Source organism: Borostomias antarcticus (genome assembly GCF_949987555.1).
Source record: "Borostomias antarcticus genome assembly, chromosome: 9".
In the NCBI taxonomy this organism is placed as follows: Eukaryota; Metazoa; Chordata; class Actinopteri; order Stomiiformes; family Stomiidae; genus Borostomias; species Borostomias antarcticus.
In genome coordinates, this window is record NC_140242.1 from 21,384,542 (window position 1) to 21,398,796 (window position 14,255).

Sequence of the window (14,255 nt, forward strand, 5' to 3'; positions counted from 1 at the left end):
GTGATTTTTCACTGCCGAAACCCCAAATGTCCCCCACTGTGATTATTAAAGTATCTTATCTTATATCCATTCAAATAAATAAATAAAATATATTTATAAATATTATAAAATATATTTATAAATAAATAAATCCCCAATGGTACTTGGGGCAACACAATAAAAGACAGTGCTCTAGAGTGTACATCAATCAATGTTTATTTCAATTTGATTTGCATCAACATGTTTTTCAGTTTTTTTCCAGTAATCTCTATTACACTACTATAATATCAATAAGAACAAAAGGTGGTAGAATCCATTTAAACAAGACGAACTTTGCTGCCATTTTTGAGAAAACCAGAGAAACAGCTGGGTCAGGACACTAGAGTACAGTGTGAACTACAGTTCCAGTGACTGACAAAGCCAGAATACCAGGTACAGGTACCATCATTAAACAGGTAAAACGTTTACAGAGAAGAATATCCCAATAATTTTTTTCTTTGTTTTTTTGTGTGTTTGTCTTTACTTCCAGGGTTGAACTGTACAGTTGATATAAAAACCAAAAACATACAAACAGAACACCCTGTCAGAAGTTTCTTTTTTTTCTCTGCCATTGAAGTCAACTGCACTGATATACTCAACACAAATTTCATGGACAGTACATGTAGAGAAATAGATTTTCTTTCTTCATCACAATCACATTCACTCATAGACAATTGACAATTCAATTGACACATCAGCCTTGGAAGCCACCTGAATAGGTGTAAATTTTTAAACCCATTCTTAACGAAGAGACACAGGGCTTTCAGTTAGGCTGTTTTCCTTCAGGAATTTCACACTAGCCTGAGAGGAGTGGATGACAGATGATAGCATTATGCAGGTTTACATGTTTCTGTGTGTGTGAGAGTAAAGACGTCATTCTGTTCATGTGGGCAAAACATGTGTGATGTGGCGGGATAGGACAGCCTGGGGTCACAACAGCCATTTTGGCTTTCAAATTGTTTCACTGTAAAGACAATAATTACTTTATTCATATGTAGCTTTTTCTCAGTTTTTAAGGTGGTTTCCAATATTGCCCCTGTACACTTGACTTGTACAACATATACAGTTACATGTACCATAGACATTTTATTGTACAGGAACAATTAAAGAGAAGCAATTGCCATCAAATATGGGCCACGGACAGAGAGTCCACGAAGAGCAAGAACAATGAACATGAACAAAGAATGAACATATCTGCTCAAAACATTATTACAAGACTTGTGTATAATTTCTGTCCAATTCCATATCCTCCCACATTAGCAAGGAGGATGTTGTTGTTTGGTAGTGTTTAAATGGATCACACTGCACCCCATTCTTCTATCTACTCCTATGAACACCAGACATGTCTAGAATCATAGCATAGTTCAACATCATAGTGTAAAAGAGGAACCATTCTGGATACCAAAATGTAAACACAGGACCTACCACCCACAATAACATTTAAATGACTCCTTTGAGGGCTTCATTCATATGTTGAATTGCTTTGGCGGAGAAAGAAGAGTTTGTCGTTACATTGGCTTGTGTGAGACTCATACTAATGACTCACCAAAAGGATACATATTATGACAAAGGCAGCAGAAGATTCCAACAAAGAACAAACGACAGAAAGAAAAAGTAGAAACGGCACTATTTCTCAAAACTAATCCAAGTCAGTTGACATCCACGGACGCCCATCTACAGCCAACTTGGCTCAACTACTCTCATCTATAGGAAACATATCATGACTACCACATTAGTTCTTCGCTAGTTTACAGGAAGGGAATCCACCCATCTTGATTTTATGGCACATGAATTATTAATATAAACACACTCAGTCCAGACCTCACAGACAACCATTGACCATTACAATTCATTTCCATAATCTTTCACACATTTATCAACCTGTTGTCTGTGTTTCAATATTTCTCCCCGGGGAGTAAAATGTACCTTTTTGATATAATGTCAGATATAGTAAATAACAGCAGCCAAGATCATGAAATTAGTGCTCGTATATGTGGACAGTGCATTTACTCAAAATGTTGATGGACTAATTTGTGTTTGCACTGTCTCTAGACCAGAGAGATTTCAGAGGCAATAAGGAGACAGCCGGTAGATGTTTAGTGTAGCAGAGGTTGAAGCATAAGGTGTAGAAACAGGACTCGTATTTGCAGTGGTATTCTACAAAGTGTTGATTGATATCAAAATGATGTGTTCAGGAAACCAAAAGGAATTAAATAAAAGGCAAAAGAGGAGAAGAATTTGGCTTCATAGCAATGCAGGTATACATTTCCCTTTTTATATATAGTTTTTTCAATATTTCAAAAAATATAAAGTTTTTCATAGTTTCTGTTGTTGGCTTATATCATTAAATAAAAGTTTGTATTTCATATTTCCCTCTGTTAAAGTAGCATGCTGCTTTTTCATATGGCAGTTTTATATTTTTAGTAGTCATCCATTTTGTTTCATGCAGTCTTGTTGGGTTCTTAACTTTAGAGTATCTACACAGCAAGGTCCAGGTAACGCACCCCCAAACACACTCTGATGGACTGTTCCATTTCTGCCCCCCCCCTCCCCCGTCTTACCATCTAACTTGGTCTGTGTCTGTCTCACTGTCGTCTAGACCAGCGACCAGCCTCTGGCCAAGCCCTCAAGCCACGGGACAATGCTGTACAGACAGCCCTCAGAGAGGCCCATGTACACAAAATCACTAGTCTCTCTCTCTCTCTTTCTCCCCCTCTCTCTCTCTTTCTCTCTCACTCTCTCTCTCTCCCTCATGTGTAGAGCGAAGGCCCATGTCCCAGCATAGCGCCCCCAGCAGGTTGAGAGGCAGACTTAGCCCAATGTCCTGTCATTAAAACTGGTACCATTTCTTGTCCTTGCATTTCAGCATCAGCTGTAGGGAGAGAGAGACAGCAGACAGAGCACGGAGTCAGGATAAGTGTTGAGATAGCATTGTATCACTATTCCTCAAATCACTATTTGTCTCCACTCATCCCTTATCATCCACTATCTCTGAATCATGATACACTCATCCAATTTCCTTCTCTCACTCCTAACACAAAACATCACAATACAATACACTTGCGAATGATGTAGGCTATTGTTTATGTTAAAGGAGTAGTTTGGCATTTAAAGGAGTAGTAAAGGAAAAATGCATGTTTAGCCCTGTTTTAAGGTTACTTATGATCATATACAATGGTTCAGATCAAAACGTTGACAAAACTAGCACTTTTGAGAAAGTCTGATAATTGCTCTACCACCGTTTTGGTCATACAATGGATGTGGATGGGCACCTTGAAAAATCTTTCAAAAACATGTTAAACTCTCGATTTCAAAGACAAGAAGCTCACCGAGGGGGTAATTGGTGTCCGTTGGTGTTCTGACATCAAATTCGCCGCAAAGTATGAATTCTGTAGGGTTTTATTGATCATTTTATGAAATCCACTGACTTGTATTGAAGCAACCGTTGTAGATGTGTAGATCAATCCACAGAGGGGATTCAGGAAGTGGAACTACTTACGGTAGCTATTGTTATTGTTTATGTTGCTAGGCTACCTAGTTTGCAGAAGTTTACACACGTATGTGCTGCGACCAAGCCCCCAGGATTCGAAATCTAAAGTGAAGGCCTATTGAACCGCGCCATCTTGGCTAGATTTGTAGTCATTTTGCTATTTCCGGTGACTTTTGTACTTGCGCAGTTGTGCTTTTCTGTCCGACGCGCGTCCACGCACGTTCCCGGCTCTCCCCGCTTTGATATAGCAATGAAAACCGGCTTGCATATTAACCTGTTTTTGTAAAATATATCCATTGGAGAAATTATTTTTTCATCCAGGCATCTTAGTTTTAACAGGTTAAATATAACTGAACATGTTTTGTTTGCTAGTAGATGGTATTCATTCCGTTTGCGATAACGTTATTGCAGCCAGGCTAAATTCCTCCAGGGAGCTAGTGACAAGAGAGTTGAAAAGCTTCACTCCCCGCCAGCAGGAGCTTTGGCCGCTGCTACCGCATCTCGGATAACCCGCTGAGTTCGTGGCTGCTATTTCACATTCGCCCTTGATCAATCCCAATACCGATCCATGGTAATAATGAATCAATCGTTCAGATCGGCAGTGCTGCATGCATGTTACAACATCATTGTTAGCTTTATTAACATAACCATAGACTACATTTATCTCTCTAACGTTAGGCTATCCATCTTACACCAGTCGGCCATTCGATAGCTAGAAGCGGTGCCAACGTTGACCGTGGACGTGGACGCGCGTAGGACAGAAGTACAACTGCGCAAGTACAAAAGTCACCGGAAGGCCAGAAAAGCACAACTGCGCAAGTACAAAAGTCACCGGAAATGGTCAAATGACTACAAATTTGCCAAGATGGCGCGGTTCAATAGGGCTTCATTGTTGATAGCGGTCAGTGAATGGAGTGGCTGTATCCAGTTCTATTAATACATCCATGGCTGCGACTAAATGAAGTCTCTGACGCAAATTCAGACGAGGCACGTACGTCACGGCCGGGGGGGTCAGCAGAGGTTAATCAGTCACGCATGACGCCAGCACCAGCTGACTGTAGCTGTCATAGCATTGGTCAGCTCACTAGAGCGCATGTATTTAAGCTGTCAAAACATGTCATTGTTCGCGCTTGCCATTACTGCTGGTTGTGCATTGCATGCTCGCTGTTGCTGCTCTATGCCCTTAGCTCGTTTCTTTGCTCGGCTGTTTCGGCGTGTTTCCGTGTTTGTGCTTTTTCCTTACCTTCTGCCCGCGATGTCCTCTCCGGTCCGTGGTTTGGGGAATTCGTTCGGCGGGGTCGTTGGTCGACCGGATTCCGACGTTGAGTCCTTCCGGGACGTGGGCCCGTCCGCAGGCGTCCGCCGGAGCCGTCGGCTAGCCGGCAGGCCCTCGCTCTTTCCCGGCGCGGAGGACTGGCCTCTGACTACTGTGCTGGAGGTTCTGTTTCGTAATGGTGTCTCCGTTCCCGGGGGTGCTTCCCGGGAGCAGCTGCTCGCGCTTTTGTTCGCGGTCGATGACCCCGCCCCCGCCTCCGTGCCCAGGAAGGCCACTCAGAAGAGGAAGAACTCCCGGGATCCGGAGGATTATCCCGCGTTGTCCTCGGATTCTCCGGCTGCGAGTTCGTCATCGCTTTCGGGGTTTACAGGGATATATTGTGCGAGGTGTACCCTGCTCGGCGGGCGGAACTCGATACGTATCTTTCTATTTTGGCCGATTTGAGCATGTCTTATGGGGGTACGCTGTATTACGAGTACCATCGCTCGTTCTCGTCGAAAACTGCAATGTTTCTTCAGCGCTTCAACCAGCGACTGGACTGGTCCGTGCTGGACTTGGCGCTAGTTAGCCGCCATTTTATTAGCCGCCCGGCCCTCTCGTGCGCTGTTTGCGGATCTTTTTCGCATGCCCCCTCGATGTTCCCCAGGTCCGTGCCCGCGTCCGCTGCTGGGTCGAAGGCATCGGCGCAGGTAGTGGCTCGTCCGGCAGTAACGCCTTTGTGCAACAATTTTAATGAGAATGTGTGCTCATTTTCTAATTGCCGGTACATGCATTGTTGCCGTTTCTGCGGGGACGGGCATCCAAGGTCCGTGTGCCCGCGGCGGGCTCGTCCCGGGCAGGCTGCTCTGAAGCGGTCGAAACGGGAATAAAACCTTCCACTCCTATCAACGTCCCCGAGCTGGGGAGGGCGTTGTCCAAGCATCCCAATCGTTGTTTCGTCGGTTATTTGCTGTCTGGACTGGTGCATGGTTTTCTGGCGGGGTTAGCCTGGCTGCCTGTTGTTTCCCACACATGTAATAATCTGTTGTCTGCTGTTCGGGAGCCCGAGGTGGTGGACGCGCTGCTGGAGAAGGAGGTCAGGAAGGGCTTAATGATCGGTCCGTATAGCTCGTCTCCGTTTTCTATCGCGCGTTTCAGTCCAATCGGCGTTGCGACTCGTAAATACTTGGGTAAAAAGCGGTTGATTATCGACCTTTCTGCCCCCCACGACGACGTGGTTCCCAGCGTTAACAGCCGGATACCCCTGCCTTCTTTTTCCCTCTGCTACGCGTCGGTCGATCACGCGATTAAGCTAATTACAACGGCCGGTCGAGGTGCGTGGCTGTCTAAGGCGGACATCACGGACGCGTTCAAGGTGATGCCCCTCCATCCGTCGCAGTGGCATTTGTTCGGCGTCCGGTGGCGCGGCCTGATGTATTTTTCGGTTCGGCTGGCTTTTGGCTGTCGGAGCAGCCCCAAGATTTTTGACTCGCTCGCTGAGGCGTTATGCTGGATCCTGCTGAATAACTGCCGACTGCCGTTCGTTGTCCACCTGCTGGACGATTTTCTGCTCGTCGATTATCCCTCTGCCGACCCGGGCCACTGTATCACGACCCTGCGTGGCGTTTTCTCCCGGCTGGGCGTCCCTCTGTCCGACGAGAAGACTATCGGCCCGCTCACGCAGCTCGAGTTTCTCGGCATCCTCCTGGATAGCGTTAAAATGCAAGCCTCTCTGCCCCTCGATAAGCTGGATCGGGTTCGGTGCGTCACGCGTGAAGCGCGCGAGCGTTTGGTTATCACTAAGCGGGAGTTGCTCTCCCTGCTCGGGCATCTGAACTTCGCGATGCGCGTCATCCCGCAGGGCCGCTCATTCGTTTCCCGGCTGCTCGAGCTGGCCCGGTCCGTCGTGCGGTTGCAGGACCCGGTCTGCTTGGACGAGGGCTGTCGTTCGGACCTCCGGTTTTGGTCCCAGTTGTGCGACGGTTGGAACGGTGTTTCTTTTTTCTACAACGACGGCTATGACTCTTCGGCTTCCCTCCGGCTGTTTACTGATGCTGCGCCCTCGGTGGGTTTTGGGGGTATATTCGGTATTAACTGGTTTTCTAGCGCTTGGCCTACTGAACTGACCTCACAAACTAACCAAGCCAGCTCCACGGCGCTCATGGAGCTGTATCCCATTGTAGTCGCTACAATATTGTGGGGACCTCAGTGGTCTAGAAAACGTATTTTATTCTTCTGCGACAACGAGGCCACAGTAACAATAATCAACAATGGTCGTTCGAACGTTCCGTTCATCAATAAATTAATACGCCGCCTCACATGGCTGTCCGTGCAGGGGAACTTCGTTTTCCGCGCCGTGCACATCCCTGGCCTCGACAATAAAATCGCTGACTCGCTGTCCCGGTTTAATTTTCAGAAGTTCCGCAGTTTATGCCCGGATGCGGCTCCGTCCGGCCTGGTCTGCCCTCCTTTTCGGCAGACGGTTCTCGACTGAATGAAGCCCTGATGCCCCTCCTGTCATCCGCCTCCCGATACATGAGAGCCGGTCTAGCCAAGACCACATTAAAACAATACGACTCTGCATGGTCTCACTTCACTACGTTCTGCTCCACATTCAATGCAAACGTCATGCCTGTGAATATTCTATACTATCTGCATTCATAGTTCATTGTGTCGAGTCTAGGCGGCTGCGGCCTCAGTCGGTTAAGAGTATTGTTGCAGGTGTTCAATTCCACATGCGATGCCTGGACCCCTCCACCGGTTCTCTGCTGGGGAACCCATCCATCCAGCTCCTTCTTAATGGCATCGCGAAAGAGCATCCCCAAGGCAATGATAAACGTCTTCCCTTCACTCCTTCACTCGTTCATAGGTTAATCGCACGGTTGAGGCAGGGGTGTTTTGATAGTCACTCGGATTTAATGTTAGAAACAGTCATTCTCACAGCTTTCTATGGGTTCCTTAGGGTCGGTGAATATTCTACACGCACATTGTCATTCAACCCGGCGCACGACCTCACTCGGGCAGATGTCACGTTGCACGTGCGCTATTTCGTCCTGCACCTGAAGCATTCAAAGGCGGACAGAGCCGGTGCCGGCGTGAACGTTTATTTATCAGGCAATAACACCTTGTTTTGTCCTCTGTCCTCCATGAGCTCCTACCTGACGAGCAGACCCCAGGCCGGTGAGGAGGAGCCCCTCTTCATGACGAGAGAGGCAAAGCCCATGACAGGAGCCTGGTTTGCCACCAGACTCCGCACCCTCTGCCAGGCGTGCGGGCTCCCACCGGACCGGTACACTGCACACTCCCTCCGCATAGGAGCGGCAACCGCCGCCATCGCCCCGGTGTCTACCCTGAAGTCCTTGTGCCGATGGTCCTCATCTGCTTATGAACGCTACCTACGGCCCGGAGTCCAGGACATTCTGGATGCCCAAAGAGCTATGAGTGGACTGTGACATTGGGTTGGGGGGTACTGTGTATTCAGGTGGTCATGTGGCTGGTGCACTATTAAATGTTGTCTGGCTCATCAGTCAGAGCGCTCTCCGTCAACCCTTCTGCGCATGCGGGCCGCGGAGTTGCTGGTGTGTTTTTTGGGGGTAGTCTGTCAGGTATTCCACTAGCGTCGGCTAGTGGATGCCAGAGTAGCCACTAGCTGGTCTCTGTGGCTTTCCGTGGCGAACGTGGGCCGCTACGTCTCCGAATGGCCATCCAGCGGTCCCTCCGGGCGCCATGGACGCAGAGACACTAGGCTGTATCTCCCGCGGAACCCACGAAGCGTCGGCCCGTGGGGACCAGGGACTATAATGTACAGCAGTCCTCCTGGTACTCTTTGACGGTCTTAGTGGGCTGAGTTACCTCCGAGCGTCTTTCCGATCGCGGCCCACTCTGATCGTCATTGAGGCAGGGGGCTAGATGCCGTTCCCCCTTCCTGGCTCTCTGGGCCAAGCGGCCCAGAGGGGGGGAGTACCTAGATTGCCTCCCCCTGCTAACGCGCTCCACGCCAGTGGAAGGCAGGGGCCCCCCGGACAGAGCACACCGCCAAAATTCATATGCTATGTATTATGCCGCTTGTATAATAAATGTTCAAATTTGACAAAAGTGATCTCGACTGAAATAGTTCTATGCTAAATATTTTAAAAAGCCTTTCCAGATGAACTAGAATCTTACTTTATGGCGAGTTAACACCTCGGTGAGTTTCTTGTCTTTGAAATTGAGAGTTTAACATGTTTTTGAATGATTTTTCAAGGTGCCCACCCACATCCATTATATGACCATAACGGTGGTAGAGCAATTATCAGACTTTCTCAAAAGTGCTAGTTTTGTCAACGTTTTGATCTGAACCATTGTATATGATCATAAGTAACCTTAAAACAGGGCTAAACATGCATTTTCCCTTTACTAATCCTTTAACATCATAAGCCCTCTTACAGTATAAGGCTTTTTACGATCATATGCTAAGCTAAATAGTACACATTGGATCTCTATGGGCAGGCCCAGACTGAAGGATCCATTGTGTCCTTCGTAATGGGCCTTAATAGGTTCCATTGTGTCCTTAGCTGTGACATGAGCAAGGAGCACTATATATTACTAAATATATAATATGAGTCCAAACTCTGTCAAAATGTTTATATGGACCGTTGTATATGATCATAAATAGCCTTATAACAGGGCTTATGATGCTAAATTTCAAAATGACTAACTCTGAACATGCCACTTCAGCTTTCCTCCCAACACCCTACCCATACCACCCATGTCCCTATACTGCCCCCTGCTGGCCAGCTCTACCTCGTGGGCGTGTTTGGAGAAGGTCTCTGCACTGGACATCATGAGGGCGGTGCGTTCCTCCAGCTCGCCCAGCCTCTGGCCCCTTTCATCCAGGGCGATGCGGGCACGCGCCAGGTCGCCCACCACCCCGCCAGCGGCCGCCTTCATGCCCTCCATACCCGCGTTACCAGGGATGTGCTGCGCCAGGCTCCTGGAGGCCTTGCCCGCCGCTGCCTCCCCAACTACAGAGGGAGAGACAGGGTGGGAGGGAAGGAGAGAGAGAGAGAGAGAGAGAATGAATATAGACATACTGCATGTAGCGTGATTCAGCCATGCAAACACACAAACACACACACACACACATAAACACACACACACACACACACAAACACACACACACACACACACACAGGTTCACATACACAGTTCCTCTCTGTCGAAGGTCTGGGCATTTCCCCCAAAGAAGCCCTTGAGGAAGCCTCTGTTCTGGGCCTCTGGTGTCTCTATGGGTGTGAACAGCTCTCCCAGCATCTCCTGCACACACAATCAGTCAGGAAATTAATGATTAAAACAAAACTAGTTAGACTGGGATGAATAATAATAATAACACTATTATTACTACTACTACTACTAATAATAATAATAATAATAAAAATAAAAATAATAAAAACAATACTAATTATTATTATTATTATTATCATAACCATGATCATAACCATAATCATAACCACAATCATAATCATAATAATCATAATAATATGTGACCTCAAGGGGTCTTTAATTTACCACACAGCAAGTGACAATTAAACACGAGTGGCGACACATCACACAACACACACGTGCAATCAGGGGTTGTTCCCTGCATTTCTCCCATCCAAGCCGTCCTCCTCCAGAGGCAGCCAGGAGCAGTGGGCAGCCATCGTTCATGGCGCCTGGGGACCAAGTCAAAGTGCTCAGTCCAGGGACTGGACTGAAGAGCATCTGTTCTTCTGCATGTCTTTCGTATTAGGTTCTTTGGGAGGAAACCCTTGCGAACAGGGAAAACATTCAAACTCTACACAGAAGGGTCTGGGAGACCTTTTTGCTGAGAGGCGACAGTACTAAGTGCTGCGTAAGGGGCTCAGTGTCCTGCTCAAGGACACTTCAGCACAATACCGGGAGCTGGGATCAAACCAGGGACATGCAATCCCCAGCCGGCCGCTCTACAGTACCTCTCGAGTGACGTGCCGAATTAATACAAAATACAATAGACTATCTATCTATCTATCTATCTATCTATCTATCTATCTATCTATCTATCTATCTATCTATCTATCTATCTATCTATCTATCTATCTATCATACCCTGAGGCTGTAATAAGGGTATTAACCAGCAGGTGGCAGTATTGTAATATTACATTTTCTGTCATGCGGCTGGAATATTGAGGCCTCATAAACATAACTCTAGCTCTGACATGTCTGTTCTTATTAGTGTATGAATTCTGTGATGGTTCTCACAATGCACACACACACACACACACACAGACACACACGGACACACGTATACATGCATGCACACAAACAAACACCAGCCCCATGAAGTCAGCTCAGTGGAGCTCAAACCACACATGACAGGCATGACATTTTACTTCAATGGCCACTGTCACAACTGGGCTTTTTCAAAGGTATCAATTATGGCATCCATAAATTTACTGCACCAATGGCCCAGCGAGACCTCAGTGAGCCAGGCTTCAGGAAGCACAGCGCAGTCATGGCTACAGAGCAATATGATTACCAATCACACACACTCACACGCACGCACACACACACACACACACACACACACAACGCACAATCACTTGCACTTGTGCACACATGGATGCACGCATGTTCTCTCACACAAACAAACAGGCATCGGGACATTTTCCGACATTACATGACTCATACATAATAAAGGATAAGGGATCCAAACCTATACAGCGCAACTAACAACACTAATAATTCCGCACATGACTGCCCACGAAGGCAAAGACACACAGATAATGCGGGTATTTACACAACACGTGCACATACGCGTGCACGCACGCACACGCAATGCTGACCTGCAGGTTGTCACACATCTCCTGGCTGTAGGTGATGCGCTGGATCTCGGTGGGAGAGCTCAAGTACAAGGCCTGGCCCCCGTTGGTGAAGCAGAAAGTCCGGGCGATTCGCATGTCCGTCAGAGGCAGGTAGTTGATGTCCATCAGAGGCCTTAGACTGGGCAAACTGCAACCAGAATGAAAAGAACAACGTTCGTCATTCAGACGACACGACAGGACCGAAACATCATCCTCGACGCTGAGGTGTGAAGAAAAGTGGCAGTTGAAAGCACAGTCCAAACAACTCTAGGCGCAGTAATAACACCGACAACTGCTATCAAAACAACCCCTTCAGACGAAATAACCGCTACCATCTCTCTAGACTGCTGTGATGAAAGGTATTTCTGGCTTTGTGCAGCAGACATAAAATGGATAGCTGTTGTTGAGAGAAAGGTAGGATCAGAATGCCAATGGTGGACAGGAGATAGGGCCTACAGATCTGTTAGATGTACCATCAGGACAGGAGTAGGGCCTATAGCTGTATTAGATGTACTATCAGGACAGGAGTAAGGAGCATCATGGAAAAAAGCAGCCCTTCCAAGTTCAGAATGCACTCGAGGAACTCTGAGAATAAGCCGATCATTAAATCGAGTCTGCTAGGTGCCAAGGCTCCAGTCAAACAGAGACGAGATGTAAGTTGGAAATTTACCAATAATGGCTTTGAAAATAAACTAATACCAGTGATAGATACACCTTAGAGAAAGAGATGGCCAGCCCACCTTATGATAAAGAACACAGTGGTGAGTGTCATATCTATCACCCGTAATAAATCTTAGGGCAGAGTGGCCCAAGAGTTTCAAGGATGTCACGGAAGCATGTCTATGGATAGTGTCACCATAGTCTAATACTGATAGAAAAACAGCTTGAACAATTATTTTCCTACTCAACACAGGAAAGATAGAACGGTTTCTGTACAGGAAGCCAATTTTCTGCCGCAGCTTAGAGGCTAGATTATATACATGAAACTTGAAAGAGAGTTTATCATCCAACCACAAACAAATATATTTGTACTCTGTGACTCTCTCAATATGCAGGCCATTAGCAGTTGAAAGGTGGAGTCGATCACAATCAATAGTTCTAGCTCTAGAGAACACCATAAACTTAGATTTACTAGGATGTGATGTACTATCGGACAGGAGTAGGGCCTATAGCTGTATTAGATGTACTATCGGACAGGAGTAGGGCCTATAGCTGTATTAGATGTACTATCGGACAGGAGTAGGGCCTATAGCTGTATTAGATGTACTATCAGGACATGATTAGGACCTATAGCTGTATTAGATGAACTATCGGACAGGAGTAGGGCCTATAGCTGTATTAGATGTACTATCAGGACATAAGTAGGACCTATAGCTGTATTAGATGTACTATCAGGACATAAGTAGGACCTATAGCTGTATTAGATGAACTATCGGACAGGAGTAGGGCCTATAGCTGTATTAGATGTACTATCAGGACATAAGTAGGACCTATAGCTGTATTAGATGTACTATCAGGACATGATTAGGACCTATAGCTGTATTAGATGAACTATCGGACAGGAGTAGGGCCTATAGCTGTATTAGATGTACTATCAGGACATAAGTAGGACCTATAGCTGTATTAGATGTACTATCAGGACATGATTAGAACCTATAGCTGTATTAGATGTACCGCCAGGACAGGAGTAGGGCCTATAACTGTATTAGATATACTATCAGGACAGAAGTAAGGCCTACAGCTCTATTAGCTCATGTTGTAGATATCAGGACAGGATTAGAGCCGTCAGATCTGTTAGATGCACCATCCAGACAGGAGTAGGGCCCACAGCTCTATTAGCTCATGTTGCTGTGTGAAGCAGACCTGGGCCAATTATATTCTTCAAGAACCTAATTTGGTGTTTGAGGTACATTTGATTAGTCTGTCAAGGCAAGTACTCCCGCCCACTGAAATCGTTCGAGATAGGGGGAAGGCCAGACTGATCTGCGGAGAGAAACTGAATGTGAGCCGGCAGGATCAGGATGGTCTCACGAGGCTAACAGAGTCTGCACCTTTGGGATTGTCCCATTGGTTTCGTTACGCGCATTAAACACAATGAAGTTTCACTTCTTTAACTTAGCATACTTGACCCATATTCGACTGCATTCGTCGCATAGTACCTGAGGGTCATGACATGGCCGTTTGCGCAGAAGCAAGCCAAGCAGACGCTGTTACAGACCGACACAACGTCTGCCCGGAGCACGAAGGACGACTCGGTGATGTTGTGGACGAACAGGCACGCCTGGGAGGGCATGAGGAACACCTTGGCCTGCTTCTCGGAGCACACCACGGCCAGGTGGCCGTCCCCACACGCCTCCTGCGAGGACGAGGGCGAGAAATTGACCAGCTTGCGTCTCCGCGGACGGTCGGGGTCTTCGGGGGCGTTGGAGTCCCGCCACACCTCGTAGGGACTTTGGATCAGAGCCCCGCCGAAGTCCAGGGAGGCGAACCGCAGGATCGAACCCTTCAGCATCAGGACCGCACCTGACAAACGGGGACAGGACAGATATGAGAACGGAATCTTCAATCTACAGCCTGTTCCACTTTTCAGAAGTGTTTCAAAAGTTGTTTTTTTTCTTGAACATATGAATAA

The 14,255-nt window shown here is 47.0% G+C and overlaps 1 protein-coding gene across 1 annotated transcript in view; it reads right to left on the bottom strand.

Moving 5' to 3' along the window:
- Positions 1-2,848: 2,848 nt before the first annotated feature.
- The window catches only part of stxbp5l (syntaxin binding protein 5L), a gene marked incomplete at both ends in the record, with an annotated part of 160,464 nt that continues 149,057 nt past the window's right edge, over positions 2,849-14,255 (bottom strand). The window contains 5 exons of the mRNA XM_084443372.1: positions 2,849-2,890; positions 9,546-9,766; positions 9,947-10,058; positions 11,606-11,771; positions 13,783-14,146. Coding sequence (XP_084299498.1) covers positions 2,849-2,890; positions 9,546-9,766; positions 9,947-10,058; positions 11,606-11,771; positions 13,783-14,146 — 905 coding nt within the window. The remainder of the gene's footprint in view (positions 2,891-9,545; positions 9,767-9,946; positions 10,059-11,605; positions 11,772-13,782; positions 14,147-14,255) is intronic.